General features: G+C 41.5%; 1 protein-coding gene and 1 long non-coding RNA gene across 4 annotated transcripts in view; one reads left to right on the top strand and one right to left on the bottom strand.

Annotated features, from left to right (window-relative positions):
* The window catches only part of Usp47 (ubiquitin specific peptidase 47), a 90742-nt gene extending 83585 nt beyond the window's left edge, over positions 1 to 7157 (bottom strand). Inside the window, exon 1 of one of the 2 annotated variants that reach the window (XM_052713954.1) lies at positions 6936 to 7157. In XM_052713954.1, the coding sequence (XP_052569914.1) occupies positions 6936 to 6974 (39 nt within the window). In that variant the 5' untranslated portion in view covers positions 6975 to 7157. The remainder of the gene's footprint in view (positions 1 to 6935) is intronic. The other variant, XM_052713953.1, reaches the window with a different exon arrangement.
* A 9419-nt stretch (positions 7158 to 16576) lies between these two features.
* LOC128095123 (uncharacterized) overlaps positions 16577 to 20715 on the top strand; it is a 192386-nt gene continuing 188247 nt past the window's right edge. For both annotated transcript variants that reach the window (XR_008213163.1, XR_008213162.1), the window contains exon 1: positions 16577 to 16806. This is a non-coding gene — a long non-coding RNA (uncharacterized LOC128095123). The remainder of the gene's footprint in view (positions 16807 to 20715) is intronic.

Raw genomic sequence — 20715 nt, forward strand, 5'->3', positions numbered from 1 at the left:
CGAATTCAGAGGAAAATAAATATGTAGAGAAGAAAACTACCAGCTTTTCCAAAGAGAGAGAACCAGAAGAAACTGTTTCCGGAATTCTGAAGTAGGCATTCCTCTCCTCTGGTGAAGCTGTTGAACACAACAGCATCTTCCATTTTAGAACACCCCACCTTGCTCTTGCCCCCTCCCCAATACTGGAGGGTCCTTAGAATTCCAAACAGTCTATGTTACACTCCTTAGTTGAGTTTATTTTATCTGCAGTGCTAGGTTCTGGCCAGTCCTGCATACTTTGTAATTTATCTCACTGTCCTGGAAACTTCGCTTAAGTAACTTTAATTTCTTTGATTTCCTTTATTTTCTCTGTTCTCTTTTGAGTTCTAACTATGTAGGCCTTGGGTCTATTAACTTGTCTTAATGTGGGAGGGGGGTTGTTCTCATCTATTTTCTATTTTTTCTTTGCTCCTTTCTTAGAGAAACTTTCTTCTACTAAAGTTTGGTTTTTGTTTGTTTTTGAGAAAGGCTCTCACCTTGGCCAAGGCCAACCTGGAATTGCTGCTGTCTATGTAAATCAGGGTGGCCTCCAGCTCAGAGAAGCTGAAGTAAACAGGTGCAGCTGGAGCAGGTAAGAAGGCCCTAGCAGTTTCTTACAATGACAAAAAAGGGCAGGTTTGAACATAAGAGGAGAGGCTTTACAATATGGCTTCTCAACAGGGGCCCTATTGGGTTTTTTCTTCTTCTTTCTTTCTTTCAAAGGCAGGGTCTCTCTATGGACCCCTGGCTGTCCTAGAACCCTTTACATAGACCAAACTGTCCTCGAACTCACAGAAATCCACCTAACTCTGCCTCCCAGAGTGCTGGGATTAAAGGAGTGTGCTACCATGCCTGATTTACAGTTCTTTGTTAAGGAGGCTGTTCTGGTCCTAGAAAGCCCTTTGGCAGCATACCTGGTTTCTACCCACTAGATGCCAGCAGCACCCCCCACCCTGCTCTTTTCTGTACACCCCAATATTGTCAAACACATCCCCTGCCACCCATTAAGGACCATTTGGCTAAATTAATATATAGAAAAATAAGAAAAAAATTGAAAAATATGAACTCAACCTGGTTGTGGTGAAGGACACCTTTAATGTCAGCACTTGGGAGGCAAAGGAGGGGCTCTACAGCTAAAGTCTCTATAGATTACTACTAAATCCTAGTTTAAAATATGGAGGTAAGTATCTGCCATCAGAGGTAGTAAACAGAAACTTTAAAGCACCTAAGGCAATTCTCAACTGCTTAACAAAGTAACCCTAGTAAGGTATATCTACGATGGCTAGGGCTAGCCAGTCTGGAAGCAGAACTATCACTTAGAAGGATATTTGGAGTGATAAAATAATTACAGATGCAGAGCTGCAAAATGGTAAAGATTCAAGAGACATTTTGTAATGTCTAAGTGAAGAATACATGAGAAAAAAGGAAAAGGGGAAATTAAAACCATGTTCTAGTTTAAGCAAATAAATAGATTAATTGCAAGTATACAATGTAGATGAGACACCTACAAATGTGTAAATCACAATCAAAAGCTGAAGTCATACAAGTGACTATTATGCTTACTCAAGACAAATACTCAAATACAGCAGGAAAGCAGAAGAAATAAAAACAATGATACATCAATAGTAATGATCAGTATAACATCAATAATGACCTAAAAACAATAAAACATGCAAAGCTGCAGTCAGACAGCCCAATCATTCTCCCACTACTGCACTGGATAGACCTTAGATGCCCACTGTTTTTTCAACAGAATTGGACTCATATATAGTCTGAATTCGGTCTCCTTTCACTGTTTTAAATGATAATTTTCAGGAAGTGCTGGACCTCGATTAATACTTCCATTTAAGACACTGATGGGTACTATCTGAGAAGCCCCTCACAAGCAAGAACCAATGTTTTGTAAGAATGACACAAACAAACTAACTGGGAGGCGGCAGCGCAGCGTGGCGCACGCCATTAATCCCAGCACTTGGAAGGCAGAGGCAGGCGGATCTCTTTGTGAGTTTGAGGCCAGCCTGGTCTATAGAGTGAGTTCCAGGACAGCCAGGACTGTTACACAGAGAAACCTTGTCTCAAAAAAAGAATCAACAAAATAAAAAATGAATGTGGCACTGCAACAATTTCAAGTAATTTAATCAAGAAAAATAAAATTAAGAGACTACTCATTTGAGATGGTCTTTATTAGATAGTGATGAAAAGATTTATTCTATAAGAAATAAGACAACGGAGAAACCAACAGTCATTGAAGATCTCTCCTATACAGTTGTGAAGCTGCTGCCCTCAAATAAGTTAATATACACAATGCATATGTGACAGTATCTGGTATCTCAATAAATGTTGGTTATTACTATCATCACTAGATGCCCAAACCCAGTTCCAAATGTAAGGAGTAGTCACAGCATGGAAAAAAAACAAAAACAAAAAAAAAACCAAGCCAGGCAGTGGTGGCGCACGCCTTTAATCCCAGTACTTGGGAGGCAGAGCCAGGTGGATCTCTGTGAGTTCAAGGCCAGCCTGGGCTACAGAGTGAGTTCCAGGAAAGGCACAAAGCTACACAGAGAAATCCTGTCTCAAAACAAAACAAAACAAAAACAAACAAAAACAAAACAAAACAAAAAAAACCCTAAAAAAAGAAAAAAAAACACCAAACCAAAACACTGAAGCATGCAATTTACATTTACACTTATTTTTTTCACTCCTTTCCTATATTTATATGCTCCATGTCCTAAAAGAATCATTTTTAAAACTTTAGTGCCAGGTGTAGAGGCAGGAGGAGCTCTGTGAGTTGAAGGCCAGCCTGGTCTACATAGTAAGCTCCAGGCCAGCCAAGACTACATAGACCCTGTCTAAAAAAAAAAAAAAAAAAAAATGTGTATATATATACACACACACACACACACACACACACACACACACACACACAACTAATAAATATGTACCTTACTGTTTATACTCTATGATACTCAAGGTTATCTATTCTAACTTTCTCCTACGTGGCTACTCATACATGCTATGTCCCAAACCCTTTTAAGGAAACAAAATGAAACAACAACCAGGCAATAATTAAAACAGAAGATACTAAAAGCAAGCAATCTCAACACCAAAATCAATAGCCCACAGTGAAAAGACGCATGGTAGAGTCAAACAGGGATGTTCTCCTCAATGAACACCGCCCTCTCCTTTTGCTCTTTTTGGGGTACAATTTAGGAGTACTAAAATGCTGGCTCATCTCCAAATGAACAAGCAAGAAGCAGTAAAGAGCTGAGGAATGTAGACTCCAGATAGGAAGGGTGAGCTCTGCTGTCCTCCTCCTCCATCTTTAGCCATGAGAAAAACTCTCTATGGAAATGTTGACCAGTGGCCACTATCAAAAGATGACACTGGAGATCTACATTTCTCTCAATGCAAAAACTTAAAATAACAGAGCTCTCTTAAGAAGAAAAAGATGTTATGGGGATAAGTCATGGATGTGGAAACAGCTTGCCAATTATGCTGTGGAAAACCTCCAAGTGGAGGATAGCCAGTTAGAATTCGAAGCCTCCTTACATCCTTATAACCCTACAAATGAATATTTACTAGTCTATACTCCAGCAAAGACACTCCCCTAGACTTGTAATATATATAAAAAAACAAAAGGGAGAAGCATATCACTTCTGCTGTCAAGGAATGCCACTGAACAACATACAATTCGGGGCCCACAATTGATGTTCCAAAGCACTCTTTATGAACTGCTAGCAACCTCTACTCATGCAGACGCCTACTAAGGAGAAACTGCTAAGGTTAAAACGCTCGAGACTTTTCAGATAAAGGAGGTTTATGGACTGTGTACAGAGGTTCTGAACAGGGAAGTCAGTAGGGAAGAGGGGCAGCACAAACAGAAGTATAGAGCAAACTGGAGGGAAACCTGTTTGTCTACATTAAAAGCTTGCTCCATGGGAAGAGAGATAAGCTTGGAAAAGGCAGGTTGTGGCCAGAAGCAAGTGTACTGAGCCTTGAATACCACGTTGCACACGGCCTATATATACAGCAACCATTGAAAGCTGTGGCCTAATAATGAAATCCCCACGTCAACCATGTTCATGTACTGAAGAAAACTAGTCTTTTGATTTTTTTAATTCAACAATTTAAAAAAATCACCCACAACTCAAACAAAAACAGGATGGGAGCTGGGCTACAGTTTGTCAGTCTCTGTATACTAAGATGCCGTCTCCAGTAGTTCCCTAAGAGACATTTGTCCCAGAGTTTCAGGGACCAAAATAATCTTAACTCACTTAATAACTGTATGAATTCACACACTGAATCCATAAGCCACATCCATAAGGGCCAGAGCTTCTCTGAAGCAAAACAAATTTTTCTAGGATTGTTAATATAGCCCACTGGAATAATGCAGGAAAGCTTTTAATTCTGCAATATCTTCTCACTAAATACAAGCACCTGAAGAATTATAAACTGTTTTTATTGCCAAAGTAACATGGAGTAAACTTAAGAGGACAAGCAAGAAATGATAAAGACCCAAGCCCTAGTGGTCTACCTGCCACCGAGTCCTTATTTGAACAAGTCACTTTTAACCTGATAGCTGTACTTCTCACCCCTGGGAAAAGTGAAGTTTAAATGACTAGCTGATCACCACGATTTTCTCTCAGATTTAGCAATGTATGATTTAACTACTATTTACATAACAAAGAAAATAAAACTCTGGGTAAATTAATGGGCAGATAGGATGTTTGTTTTGTTTCTCCAACGATACAAAAAAATTCAAGGAAGAAGAAGAGTTTGAAAGCCCGTGTACTTGGTTTAAGAGATCACTTGGCTTATTTTGGAACACAGTCCTGGTAGTTCAGAAGCAAATATGGAAGTAGAATAACCTCTCGGATGAAGAATGAGTACGGCCTTCAAATAAGAAAACACTATCTGGCTAGCTAAAAAAAAGTTTACATCTCAAGAGCAATACTGTGCATGATCCCAGGAAGCAAGAACCATGGATAAAATACTGAAAACCAAGGAACAGGAAATAAAGCATAAAATCTAGAAGGAAAAAAAAAGTTAAGCTCATCAGATAAGGGAGATTTCAAACTTCCAAGAGGTTAAAAAAAAAAAAGCACTGCAATATCAGTTTTTAAGACAACAGATAAGTTCCTGCAAAGAAGGATATGTGCATATCTCTATCAAGACTTATACAAACCAAATTACTACTATAATCTTATGCAGGGCTCACCTATGTTCTATTTTCTAACAGTTGGAAATTCAGGATTAATTTTGTCTCTTAGAATGGAAACCAGCACCAAACGAAATAAAAGTTACCTTTCTCTTAAAACCTATTACTTCCTTCCTTGTTATTTAGTACAAAGTACAAAGCCCCTGACTGGACTCAAGTTACCCCACCTGCCATCCCTTAGTTGTTGAAACTGTTCCAGAGGCAAGATCTCTAATTCATGTTTATCTGCTATACAGGGTTAGTGATGCCTGATAAATACTGACACATAACTCGGCCTTAAAAAACGACACTTTTGGCCGGGCGGTGGTGGCGCACGCCTTTAAATTAATCCCAGCACTCGGGAGGCAGAGCCAGGCGGATCTCTGTAAGTTCGAGGCCAGCCTGGGCTACCAAGTGAGTCCCAGGAAAGGCGCAAAGCTACACAGAGAAACCCTGTCTCGAAAAACCAAAAAAAAAAAAAAAAAAAAAAAACAAAAAACCGACACTTTTAATCCTAGCACTGGGGAGGCAGAGGCAGGCAAACCTCTGAGTTTCAGGCCAGCCTTGCCTATATTGTGAGTTCCAAGGCTACATAGCAAGATCCTACATCAAAAAGCAAAACAAAACTATATTAAATCAACTTACTGTTCATTTGATAAAAGCTGGGAATTTAACTGGATAGGTACAAAACACTAATAAAGTCACTTTTGCACTGTGCCCCGGGGTTGTCTGTGTAGCAGTGAGTTGCTACAATATAAAAAAGCCCAAAACATTTAGGAATCTGAAATGATCATGCATGAACATCAAGATCCTACCTTGCTAATTTCAACTTAACACTTGGCATCTATTTAAGGTATATGAGACATAAAAATCCAAAGCATTAAGCCTGACGATCAGCAGTTAAAAATACATGTTTGAAAATGCTGGGGATATTTATAAAGCCAACAGCCTATTAATATGTCGAAATCCACTGGCCAGTGCAGGATTCCACCTTTAATCTTCTACTTACTGTTCAAGGGAAGCCAACAAGTCCGGGAGTCTCATGTCACTCGCTTTTAAGAATTTAAGTCACCCAAATTGGCAACACCAGAGAACGACCAAAAATTCAAATAAAACAACATTTCGTCTCTCCATATGGTAAAATTAACTCGGCTATCTCCTACCTTCCTGTTCAAGTCTCACTTCACTACTTTTCAACGATCTTGGGTAGGCCCCGTTTAGGCAGGCCAATAGTACTACGAAGTAACAGGAGTTGGAAAAAAACCAAAACTCTTTAACAGTTAAGTCTGCCTTCCCCCAGATCTCAACTTGGGTGTAAATTTCACAAGCCCTGTAAGCTATACACTGTCAAATCCCAGAAGCAGCACGGTCACCCCGTCCTGCCCACGGGCAACTGTTCCAGAATGTTTTCTTTGAAATGATCCCTAACTCTCTCGACTCGACGCGTGAAATCTGGACTTCAAAAGCCACTTTCTCTCCCCAACCCCCGCCCGGAGCAGGACCCGACTCCTCCGGTCCAGTCTTTGGTGCGTTCGCCCCTCACAGCCTAGGGTCTCCCCCAGCTACGTGGCCCCCGGAGCCCGCGGTCTCCAACTGCCCGCCGCGCCCACCGTCCACCCGGCCACACGCCTGCTCTTCCCTGGCAGCCTCCCGCCCTGGGCCTGCGCGACTCCGAGAGGTCCGCAGGCTTCGGGCCTAGCCTGGCTCCCCGGCCCCTCACCTCCTTCGGGACCAGTTGGTTCTCCTCGCCGGGCACCATAGCTCAGACTCCGACCGCTCGTCTCCGCCCTGCCTGCGGGGGACGGGTGGAGGTGGCGGCGGCTCTGTGTCTCAGGAGAGAATGGCAGCGGCAGTCATCCTCCCAGCCGCCTTTGCTCCGGCAACTGCGGAGGCCTCAGCTCAGGCCTTAGACACCAGCGCGCAGACACCGACCCAGGGCGCCGCCGCCGCTGCCGCCGCCGTCGCCGCCGCCGCCGCGCCGCCGCCCCTCCCCCGGCCCGCGGCAATCAATGGAAAAATGGCGGCTGCCGTTCTCGCGAGAATTCGGCGCGGTGGGCGCGCAGTCGGGCGCCGGGCGCCTGAGGTGCGCGGGCGGCCGTCGCGAGCTCGGAATCCTCTCACCTCTTTCTCGGTCCCGGGATACGCAAGGCTGGTTGAGGGCCGGTGCAAACGCGTTTTCACAACCGGGAGTCCGGTCCTCCCATCCTCCGGCTCCCTCTGTTGGCGGATGGAGGGACCAGGCCCCAGCGTCATGGACGGGCTCCAGTTCAAAGTCCCCTTTCCGACCCCTCTTCGGGGACCTTTGGCCGCTTACTGACAGGCTGCGCGCCTTGTAGAGAAATCACCTTTCTGGCCTTCGCCCTCAGGGCTCCAGCCCTTCTTGTCAGGATTGTTTTCTTGGCCCCCAGTCACTCAGCTCCTCCAGCCTCACTCTCCTTAGGGACCTCGGTGCCTGCCCATCAGCTAGCCCCTCAAGTCCCTTAAAGTGGAGTCCTTCCACTGAGAGGTGCTCCCCTCTGCACCCTTCTGGGTAACTTGCTGTCATCATCCTACAGGGTCAAGTCTGAGGGAGCCTCTGAGAGCAGAGCTGAAATGTGCTTCAACCTGTGTGGGTTTTTTTTTTTTTTTTTGAGAATGTTAATCTCTTCTGACAGTGAGTATCGTGTGTTATACTAAACAAATATAGTCATTTTCCTTAATCCCACTCCTTCCATTATGAAGACCCAGCGAGGCGTCCTTCATGAAGACTTCTAGGAAACTCTTGATTTTACAGCCTGCTGGGCTAATTCCATCCTGCCATGTTCCCAACACCCACAGTGCCAACTCCCTTACCTGTGTTCTTGGCTCTCCAAACTTGTTTCTATTGAACGCCCCCCCCCCTCCAAAAGCTCTCCGTACATTATGTAAGCTGTATGAGAATGCTATTTATGATTGTAAGACGTCTATAAAATGTAAAAAGTATAGCAAAGACAAAGTTTTAAAATAAATGAGTTTTTAAATAGTAATGGTATATAAAAGATCCATTAACCCCACTGAAAATATTTAGTGAACTCACTATGATTGACTAGATTTCATTAATTTTAAAAGCTTTAATTCTTTATGAAACACTTATTAAAAATCTGATTCAGTGTTTAGGTTATTTCTGTAGTTGGTTTTAATAGTTGTTGTAAGTTGGAAAAGGTAGCCCACAAATATTTCGATCCTAATGGAAGAAGTGCATTTTCACTCTCTCACTAATACAATATTCATTTTTATCTGCTCCATTCTCCAGCCATACAAAGGGTTTTGTTGAAATTCAGCTACTAATTTTCCATCTTTCCTAATGTCAACCAGAATTTTTATGTTTTAGCAGGCTTGGTCTACGGTCACGGCTCAGTGGTAGAGAACTTTCCTAGCAGTCTGTGGGCTCTGGATTCAATCTCTAGTACCTTCTTCCAAAACAGTCAAATACCTCCTCCCAAAACATATAACAAAATAAAAACAAAAATCCAGATGGGCTAAAAATTCTTTATATATACTGCTCAGATTTCTAAGAATGTTGAAAAATTTTGTCTTCATGTATAAGTGTACATATGATGAGTTTGGAAAGAGTTTAAACATTTTTTAAAAAGTATTTTTTATTTTATGTGTATCTGAGTATATGTGCACCACCTTCGTGCAGCTTGCAGAGGTTGGAAGAGGAGCTGGTGTTATGGACAGTTGTGAGCCACCTGGATCCTCTGCAAGAGCAGCAAGTCCTCTTAACCACTGAGCCATCTCTTCAGCCCCAAGATTTAAACTTTTGAAACTTCATCCATGATGAATTTTAAGAAATACTGCAATGAGATTCTCTTGACAGGCTGGTCTACAGAGAGAGAGAGAGTTCCAGGACAGCTAAGGCTACACAGAGAAACCCCGTCTCGAGAAACAAAACAACCAACCAAACAAAAAGATTCTTTTGACTAGTGAAATGTTGATGCCTCTATAAATTTGATCCAAAGGGAAGAACTCAACTTGCCACCTATAGTGTCCCTGGCTAGTGCATGTATCACTGTGGACCAAATGACAAAATGGAAGTGTCTCCAAATCTGTTTCAAGCATGCCACTCCTGTGACTTTAGTGAGCTGGAAGTGAGGTGCCAGCTCGGTCGCCCCCTTTTGCATTCATGTGTACACTGTTATCTCCAACTCATGACCTCTTTCTTGAAATCCTTTCTGCATTCTTTCATCTTGCTAAGAGCTGATTTAGTGAAATATGAGTATCTTAGGGTTACTATTGCTGTGATGAAACACTGCTGTGGGATATTGGTACACTGTGAAAATACATTGCTGTGATTGGTGTAATGAAAAGCTGAATGGCCAATAGCTAGAAAGAGGTTAGGTAGGACTACCAGGGACAGAGAGAACTCAGGGAAGAACGACAGAGTCACCAGAAGATGAAGAAGAAACAGGAGGTGCAAGATGAAAGAAAGGTGAAAAACCACAAGGCAAAACATAGATTAATATAAATGGGTTAATTTAAGTTATAAGAGCTAATGGGACAAGCTTACGCTAAGGCCTAGCTTTCAATATTAATAATAAGTCTGTGTCATATTTGGGGCTGGTGGCAGAAAAGAAAGCTTGTATACAAAACACCATCACCAAAAGCAACTTGGGGAGGAAAGGCTTTTTTTTTTTTTTTTCCTATTTGGCTTACACTTCCACATCTACATCGTAGTCCTTCACTGAAGGAAGCCTGGGCAAAACTCAAACAGAGCAGGAACGCTGAAGCAGGGGTTGATGCGGAGCCCCTGGAGGAGAGCTGCTTATTGACTTGCTTTCATAGAACCAGGACCACCAGCCCAGGGATGGCACCACCCACCGTGGGCGGGGCCCTCTCCTAGCAATCACTAATTAAGAAAATGTCTTACAGCCTGATCTTTTTTTTTTTTTTTGAGATTTAAATAATCTGTTTATTCCATACCAAGATCAAAATGTATCTAGAAGAAATTCTTACAATAAAGCTGTTTTCAGTGCTCTTTTTTTACTTTAAATCTTTTTTTATTAAAAAAAAATTTTTATTCATTTTACATACCAACCACAGATCCCCCTCTCATCCCTCCTCCTGCTCCCCACATCCCCATCTAACCCCCGTTACACCCCTTATCCCCTCCTCCAAAAGGGTAGGTTCTTCCATGGGGGGACAGCAAAGCCTGGTACATTGAGTTGAGGCAGGACCCAGCCCCCTCCCCTCTTCCTCAAGAGTGAGCAAGGCATCCCACCATAGATAATGGAATCCAGAAAGGCAGCTCATGCACCAGGGATAGATCCTGATCATAATTACAGTCTGACATTATGGAGGCATTTTATCAATTGAGGTTGCCTCGTTTCAGATGACTGTAGCTTGTGTCAAGTTGACATAAAACTAGCCAGTACAATGAGTAACTCTATGTAGCGCCTATACACTGGAATAAATGCCAATATACCAAGGAGCAATAGTGAGGAACCTGAATTATTATCCACATTGCAGAGTACAAACTTTTTAATCAAGAATAGTGAGATGCTAATGTTGATCTATGGACTAAATATTAATAAGGCTTAATTTTTTTCTGGTTTTTATGTAAGTATATTTTTTGAGATGGGTGTCTCATGTAGCCCAGGCTGGCCCTGAACTAATTATATGGCTAGAGATGCCCCTGAAGGAGAAGGCTGTTCTTATAATTTCTTTGGTAATAGTTTCCATTTTTCTTCACTTTAAAGTATTTATAGTGAGCTGGGCAGTGGTGGCACATGCCTTTAATCCATGAAGAATTTGCTTCTACTATCAGTGAAGAAATGTTGAGGCAATAGAATCAGTTCAACTTGCCAGAGAGAGTGAGGGCAAGCAGGCACAATGCAAAAACTTCCTCTTTTGTGTCCTTTTATCTCAGCTGCCATCAAAAGGTACCATCCACATTTAGGGTGGGTTTTCCTGCTTTAAATCATCTGATAAGAAAGGTGGTGGTGGCATACGCCTTTAATCCCAGAACTCGGGAGGCAGAGAGGGGCAGGTGGATCTCTGTGAGTTCGAGGCCAGCCTGGTCTACAGAGCAAGTTCCAGGACAGGCTCCAAAGCTACAGAGAAACCCTGTCTCGAAAAAAAAAAAAAAAATTATAGTGTAATGTCACTCAAAACAAATTCAAAATTCACATAAACTCAGATTAGGGAGGCATTATTCTAAGGATTTCTACTTGTTATTCCTGAAGACTGTCAAGGTCATTAAGAAAAATGGAAAACTGAGGAGCTGGAGATAGTTAAGGTTCATGTGTGTAACCTAGCGTGTGGGATGTAAAGGTAAGAGGATTAGTTCAAGGTCAACGGTGAATTCGAGGCCAGTCATAGCCACAGGAAACCTTGCCTTAAAAAAAAAAAAAAGAAAGACAGAATGTGGTGGCACATGCCTTTTAATCCCAGCGCTCAGGAGGCAGAGGCAGGAGGGTCTCTGTGAGTTTAAGGCCAGCCTGGTTTCTGTAGCAAGGCTCAGAAGGCCAGCCAGGGCTACATAGAAACCCTCTGTCTTATTTCCTTCCATTGGATGAAATTTTTTGGAGGGGGACTCTTTGGGTGAAAAGAAAAAATGCTGGTTACACACCGGAGAAGAGGATACTTGACAACTAGACGTACTACAGCACTGTAGCGTGGATCCTGCAACAAAAAGGGGACATTCATGAAAAAAAAATAGACTGTTAGGGTTAGACTAACAGGGTCTCTATTGCTGTGAAGAGACACCATGACCATGGCAACTCTCAGAAAATAAAACATTTAATTAGGTGGCTTGTAGTTTCAGAGGTTTAGTCCATTATCATTGTGGTGGGACAAGGTGGTGTGCAGGCAGACATAGTGCTGGAGAAGGAGCTGAGAGTGGAGAAGGAGCTACATCTTGATTAGAAAACAACAGGAAGTGAACTTAAGTAGGCATAGCTTGAGCATAGGTGACCTCAAAGCCCACCCCCACAGTGATACAACTTCCTCCAACAAGGCCACACTTCAACAAGGCCACACCACCTAATAATGCCACTCCCTATGAGCTTATGTGAATCAATTACATTCAAACTATCACATAGACTTTGCTTGGATAAATTTATTTTTTCTCCTTGGATGATTTTAAATCCACTAAGCATCCTATCTGTAATGTGGAAAAAGTAATACCCCTATTTTAGAAGGCTGTAGTAAACAATAAAATAATAATCCCAAAGCTACTATAGTTAAGAGTATATGAAAAATATCCATCAGACCTCATTCTAGGAGTTTCACATATGTTATTTTTCACTTAATTATTTCAATAATTATATTCACGAGTATACTGTCATCCCATCCTAAAAGTAAGAAAATTGATATAAGGTATAGGCCGAGTTTGATATACTCCCTGGTATATAGAAAGCAATCAGCATGTGCTAGCCACAGTTATGTCTGCATTGGACAGCTCCATAAGGGACTATACAGCTTTGACACTGTGTTAGAGTAGGTGGCCTTAGAGCAGTGGTTCTCAACCTTCCTAATGCTGTGACCCTTTAATACAGTTCCTCATGTTGTGGTGACCCCCAACCACAAAATTATTTTCAGTACTACTTCATAATTGTAACTTTGCTAACGGTAAGGTAAATATCTGATATGCAGGACATCTGATGTACCCCTTTTGGGGTAATGACCCACACACAGGTTGAGAACCACTGACTTGGGTGCTTGTTGAATTAATTGATAAAATAGTCACTTAGCTAGAAAACCAATCTTTCCAATTACCCAACAACTGTACTTTCTTTGTGTCATATTGTTGACTATTCTGCACTTACATGCTGTCTCCATGAAAATGGTTAAAGTATTCTGTGTGGGACAAGCCTAGGGTTTTGCAAGCACTCAGATTTCAAGGTGAAAGAATAAGGAGGCATCTAATAAAGTTAGTGGCATGGTGCTAATCTTTCTGAAATGATTTCATAAGATCTTGGTGATAGAATAATGGCCATAAGTTTGGCATTTGAAGAGATCTCAGTATTGCTTGAAGATATTAAAGGAGAAGGTATAATAATTACTTTATAGCATTCTGAGGATTATAGTAATCCTCAATGAAAGATGAATATTTTATAGTAACAGTATGGAATGAGAAATGAAATAAGAAGTATAAAAATATAGCTTATTAATATTTTAAATTAAATTATTTATTATTACCACCCAGAGGCTTATATTAATTTGAAATGCTCTGTCAATAGCTCAGGCTTATTACTAACTAGCTCTTACATTTTGAGTTAACCCATATTCTTTATTTGCACTCTGCCACATGGTGATACCATTATTAGCATGGCATGTTCATCTCCTGCTCCCTCTATGTCTGGCTGGTGACCCCTCTGACTGCCCTACCTCATCCCATCATTCTCATTTTAACTTTCCCGTCTAACTTTATCTTGTTCAGCTATTGGCCAGTCAGCTTGTTTAATTAAACCAATCACACAGTGTACAGAAGGATTATTCCTTAGCAGTAGTTTTTTCATTTTCTGGTTTTATTTTTCTTCACTTTTTTTTTTTTTTTTTTAGTAATTAAAACTTTATTGTGAAGAACTTGCAAATGAAAAACATCACACAGCAGGATTAAGCAGAACCAAAGTCTCCACATCTCGCAGGACTTTGGGAATGCTAGAACAGTTGTTCTGAAGCTGGAGCTTCACAGAGGATTCTGCACATTCACTATAAATTATATTTTTATGCACTTATCTAACACACACACACACACACACACACACTCCACAACAGAGTTAAAACTAAAAAATAATTAGCTTTATACTCTCTTTCTTGATATGTGTGTCCTTTACTTGCATTCTGTCCTTCCTCATCACCTAATATTTACCTTTCCTTGCTATCCTTTCTACATGTTATACTATACTCACATGTACATTTGTTTATATATATTATATATAATAGAGTGGGGCCTCCTGTGAAGGAGGACATTGGAATCTTTCTTTTTGAGATTGTGTGACCTCATTTAATATTATACATTCTAAGTCTAACCATTTTCCTGAAAGCTTTGTGACTTCACTTTTATTTAGAGCTGAATAGTATTTCATTTTATATGTGTTTCAGATTTTTATTATCAACTGTCATCTGTTTATGGACAGCCAGGTTGGTTCTATTTCCTTACTTGCTGAATAAAGCAATAACAAACATAGAGTATAAATATCTCTATGGTAGCTTTCTTAGCTACTTTTCTATTGCTGTGATAAAACAACATGACCAAGTCAGCTTATAAAAGAAAGAGTTTAATATGCCTTATGGTTTCGGAAGGTTAGAGTCTATGATGGCAGAGTGAGGGAACAGCTGAGAGCCTGTGTATATCCACAGCCACGAGGCAGAAAGAGGTCACTGGAAATTGTATGAGCATTTTGAGACCTCAAAGCTTAACTCCAGTGACACACCTTCTCCAACAAGGTCACACCTCCTAATCCTTCCCAAACATTTCCATCAACTGGAAATCAGCTATTCATATACATGAGCCTGTGGAGCCATTCTCATTCAAACTATCACATTCCACTCCCTGGTCCTATATGCTCTTGGCTGTATCATAATTTAAAATGTACTTAGTCCAGCTTCAAAAATCCCCATGGTCTTTCATGATCTAAACACAATTTAAAAGTCCAAAGTATCTTCTGAGAACCAATGCAATCTCTTTCACTGCAACCCCCTGTAAAATAAAATCAGGTGTTGAGCATGCTGTCCTAACTGCTGTGCATTCATACGTGCAGCTGCGTGCTGTGTCCAGAAGCACTGCTTCCTTGTAGTCATCCACTGCCTCTGGCTCTTGCACTCTTTCGCTCTCTACCCTGAGATGAACCCTGAGCCTTGGGAGGGGGTGAGATGTCAATGTCCTATTTAGGGCTGAGCATTCTTCAGTCTCTGAAAGAATGTTGATCTTAAGGTAGATTAGACAACGTGGAGTGTCTTGAAAGCTCACCTGGCAGAGTGCCTACCAAGCATGCATGAATCCCTGGCACTGCAACACACACCCATAATCTCACCACTTAGGAGGTATAAGAGAACCCAAAGTTCAAGGTCATCCCCAGCTACATAGTGAGCTTGAGGCCAGGGTGGCTTGCAGGAAACACTATCTGAGAGAAAGAGAGACAGAAGACAGACAGACAGACACACACACACACACACACACACACACACACACACACACACACACACAGAGAGAGAGAGAGAGAGAGAGAGAGAGAGAGAGAGAGAGAGAGAGAGAGAGAGAGAGAGAAACAAAATTCATTCATTATGGTCAATTCCTACTAAGTGTCTCTAAGGCATTGGCCATTCTGATACAGGCTTAAAGTATAAAGGGAGAGGACTGACTGATTTTCTGCATCATTGAATAAAATAGATAAAAAATAATGAAGGATGTCAGAATTGTGTGTCTGAAATACAATTCAACAGATATTTGTTGAGAGTTTTCTGATGAGACATGCCACCAGGGTCTGTGGGAGGTGAGTGACTAATAATATTCTCCACTCTCAGGTAGCTCGAACTACCTTAGGACTAGACAACGTGTAAATCTGGAAAACCGCAGCAGGACTCAGAGCTGGATGAGCAGAGCCTGGTCCTAATGGGGGCTTCTATTTGTTCATAGCCAAACTGCCACATGCATAGCATAACTAACATGGCCACATAACAGCCCTACCTGTAACTAAAAACAAATCACTATAATGAAAAGGCATAGTTGTGGATGTTAACGTGGAATCCTGAGGATAGGGAAACAGGATCTGTCAGATCATGGCTCCAGATGATTGGTAGAACTTTTTTTAGTGAGAAAAGGGGGCCTCTGTACCTGTGATTGACTCAGTCTGGCTCACATGTGTGATGCAATGGCTAAGATTAAACTGAATGCTGACAGCCCCAATAGATGCACAGTGAGGAGGCGTTCCTGGAGGTGGACGCTGCTCGGGAGAACCGGAGAAGGTCACAAATGTTACCCAAAGTCTTCACTGTTTGGTCATTAGAATAGGTTATTTGAGTAGTTTAGGAAATTCTAACGTTGTCTACAAGTAGAAAGTGGTAATTTTATAATAAAACTGTTAACCACACAGACTCTCATTTCCCAGGAAGAAATGACAACCAAAATTTTGGAGCATAAGATTGCTGAGCCCTTGCAGAAAGTCAGCTAACTACTTGTTCATGTCTCAGGCAGCAGTCTCCAAATTTATTTGACCTGTTGAGTATTTGGGAAAGCATCCATATACGTTAGTTTGATTATTAGTAAACTCAGCACATGTTCCAAGTTTCGGCTTCCTAGTTTCCTAAGATGTCTGAGAGAGACAGTGAACCAAGAAAGAGAAACATTTGCTTATCATTTTTTTTTTTTTGGTTTCCTTTTGTTCGCAGGCAGCAGAGTGTTGTGGTGCCAGGCACTGAGTGAGGACAGACCATCCCAGCGCAACTGCTGCTCTGCCACTAACTTCAACTGCTGTCCATTCTTGTCATGGCTCAGCGGGAATGAAAGTGCGGTGTTCAGGATGGTGAGCTGGGTGGACAGAGATGGGCACTTAGACAGTGCCTGGCATCCACTGAGCACCACACAAGTCCTGGACACCGGTGGGATTATTTCCAAATTGGTTCTCCAGGTAAGAATCTTTAAAAGTTGCTTTCTTACTTGTGAGGGCAAACTAGTTAGAACCAGATAATGTAAACTGTAAATCTACCTCATTGAACTCTCAGTGACTCTTTTGCTGAAGAAGAGTCATTCTCTACTTCCCTCAAGGGACCTAGGTACAATACATGCCAAGGGGCCACTAGATAGGTGTGCCAAGTGAATGTGCTTCCATGTCAGCAAATCTTAATGTTTCTTCTTTTTTATAAAAAGTAAATGTATGTGTGTACATATATATGCACATGCATGCATGCATGTACACATAAGTGTATGAGCTTATGCTAATATGTATGTTTGTACATATAAGTATGCATGTCTATGTAGGTATATACGTATGAACATGCACATACATTTATAGGCACACAAGTATGTATTTTACATATACACCCACTTGTCCAAGTGTATGTGCATGCATAGATTTTAATGAATCTAGATGTGTATACACATACACATATATATCTGTGTGTATATACACTTGTATTTATTTGTATACATGTACATACTGGCATATCTATGTATTTTGTATACACATAAACATGCACAAGGTTTATGTGTGCATATGTAGATTATAGAATTCGAGTACACTAATATCTTCTTACCCCTCATTGGGTTTTCTGTATTTCTTGTGATGTGCTCAATCACTTTTGTTTCATTTTGTGGCTCAGTTTTACCATGTAGTCTTGGCTGGCCAGTTGCAGAGATCCACCTGTCTCTGACTTCCAGTGCTGGAACTAAAGGCGTGTGCCCCAACAACTGGTTGATGAGCTTGATCACTTTGGAGGGCCCTGTGCTCAGAAATCTCCTGGTGAAATTTTCAGTCTGCCTGAGCCTTGGGTGAGAGAGAAACCTAGGGGCAGGAAAGGGCAGGCAGAGCAAAAGGAATCTGGCCCGAGCCAGATAGCTGCAGGCAGAATCTTGCTGTGAGGGCTCTTCCTACACAAGTCAGCGAGGGCCTGAGTTTCAGATGCAGTGTGTTCCAGAAGTACAGATCCACTTGACAAGAATGTATTTACTGGCCACCACTCTACCCAGCACTGTGCTAAGGATGTTGGCACTAAATGGTCATTTGTTCAAGGAGTTTATGTTCAGATAGAAATGACTAACACCAACAAATTCGTTCAATCAGAATTATTTTTATATGTGTCAAAATATAAATATACATACAATTAATAAATAAGTAGCATTACTCCAAATACAGAAGTCTTCAGGGGAAAGTTTTCCTGGACAAATAAGGCAGTACTTGAGAGAAGTATTGAAAAGAAAAATTGTTTGCTTAGTTGAATATTAAATAAACAAATGCCTTTCTTAAAGTGTTTAAGATGTTATAAATGTAAATGGAGCCACTGCAGACATGAATATGTAAATTCCATGAGGATTTTTGTGGGTTCTTGTTTACTGCCACGTGCCTGATGCCTACAATAATAATTGTTACATAGTGAGTTCACATTTCTTAACACAGAGTGATTAAAGAGACTGCATGTGTAATGTTAGGTGGGAGTCTTCATATTTTCCTTTTGAGTCAGAGTGAGCATTATGGTGACACTGAGCTTAATCTAGTGCCACTTCCAGAGATGAAAAACCAAGGCCCAAAGAGACCCAGTAGCCAACTGGAGGCAGTCCGGAATCCAGGCTAGAACTGCCGTGGGACTGTTGTTTCCTGATTTCTAGCCCAGTACTGTCGTCATCCAATGGCACCTCCTCAAAAATACCAGGTGGCCACAGTCCATCCTCGGTATTCAGACCTTCTCGAGAGCCAGCAATGCATCTGACTCCAGCAGGCTGCAGGAAACGAAGACAGCTAGCGATTCTTCAGTCCAGCTGCCGTCTGTGCTGTGTTTGGCTTCACTTGAAACCAGTGGTTCCAGTTGCTCTGAGTCCCCCTTTCTTTGGAGCGAGGAAGAACAAAGCAGCATTATATCCTCAGGTGCCACGTAACTTACATAATATAAACACGAGCTCTAAGCACTTCACTTCACAAGGAAACCAGCCAGGATGAGCATAGCCCAGTCTCAGGCCAGCATTTGACAGAAATGTGACAAGAACATCTCAGAGTTTGTCTGCTTTCTTTCTTTCCCTCTCCCTCTCCCTCCCTCCCTCTTCCCCACCTCCCCAGTGCACCGCTGAGGATGAGGATTGAACCTAGTGCCTTGTACACTCTACTGCTGAGTTACAGCTCCATCTCTGTTATTTATTTTTATTTTGAGGGAGGATCTCTCTCAAATTGCCTAAACTGACCTTGAATTTGCTATGTAGCCTGTGTGAGCCTCTAACTCCTGCCTCAGTCCCCTAGTAGCTAGAATTAGATAGGGGCCTCTGCTACCACTCCCAGATGCCATAGTTGTGAAGGTCATGCTTTGAATAATCATAATAAATACATGTTGGACATGTATTCAAATTCAATGTAAATATACATGAAGTTAATGTATATTCTCTCAACCATTGCATTTTATATAAAGCTGTGTGAGGCTCCAATAACTTAGAATTCTATGGTTACATTTATGCATAAACCAGGCCTTTCCCTAACCCCATTTAGTCTCTGCATAAATATCATTGTCTCAAAGAAAATTACTCTGTCACCAATTTAAAATAGAGAATTTCTTGAGTTTACCCAGTTATTTCCACCTTTTAGACTTAAATTCATATTTAACACTGAATTTTCAAGCCTTAGTTTGGCAATCTGACCTACTCAACTTACCTTAGAAGAGTCCACTTTTTCAGTTTTATCAGTTAGGCCAGCCTACTGCCATCTCTCATTAAAACTAAGAAGTAGTTTCCTGTCCTCTAATAACTATCTACATGGCAGTTAGAATGCCTTTTTTTTTTTAAAGAAAATATTTTGGGCTGGACAGTATACTATTATGGAGAACCAAATTTTGGAGCCCAGTACCCACAATGGGTGGTTCACAATCACTTGTAACTCTAGCTCCTGGGGAACCCAACACCTCTGGTCTCTTCAGGCATTTGAACTCACATGAAATAACATCATAAAGACACATACACATACTTGTTTTTAACTATTAAAAAAAGAATGAAAGAAAGAAAGAAAGAAAGAAAGAAAGAAAGAAAGAAAGAAAGAAAGAAAGGAAAACCATGTATTAGTTACCTTCTCATAATAAATACTTAAGCAGGGGGAGGGCTTCTTTGGGATTACAATTTGAAGGATACTATCGGTCGTGGTGGGGAAGCCATGGCAACAGAGGACGAGGCAGCTGTCACAGCTACAGTCAGGAAGTGGCTAGAGCACAGGAAGCAGGGCTGACCCATAACCCCAAGGCTTGCACCTAACAACCCACTTCCTCCATCAACCTCTCTTACAAAGGTTACACAACCTCCCAAAACAGTGCCACCACCTGGGGACCAAATGTTGCAACACTTGCACCTGTCGGGGCATTTTATATTCTAACAAGTCATATCCTATTATCATCTTTCAAACTTTTCTGTGCCTCATCTGGTAAAGACCAAAGCCTCTAGCATGGCCAGCAAGTCTCTGCATGACCTGTCCCCTCCCTGCTTTTCAGTTTCCTCAAGGGTACCCACCACTTTCATAGTTACATTTCAGCTCTATTCTTTAGTTCTCCAGAGAAGCTGGCTTCTGCCTTCACCGGGGCTTCTGTACGAGTTTCTCTTTCTGGGACGTTTCTTCTGTGGCACTTGCCCCTGCTCCACCCATTCCCTTTCCACAATTTTCTTTCTTTTAAAATAGTATATAGGAACTATATTACAATAATTACAAACTAATGGTTCCATGAGGACATTTTCAGAAACACCTAACTTGTAGTTTGTTTGTATTCACCCCTGCCACCACTTCCACCCCCGCCCCCCATCATCATCTCTGGTCCCTGTTCCTTCCCACCTGTTGGCCCTCATCTTCCTCCCAGCAAAT

Source organism: Peromyscus californicus, unplaced genomic scaffold (genome assembly GCF_007827085.1).
Source record: "Peromyscus californicus insignis strain IS unplaced genomic scaffold, ASM782708v3 Scaffold_4__1_contigs__length_199733344, whole genome shotgun sequence".
In the NCBI taxonomy this organism is placed as follows: Eukaryota; Metazoa; Chordata; class Mammalia; order Rodentia; family Cricetidae; genus Peromyscus; species Peromyscus californicus.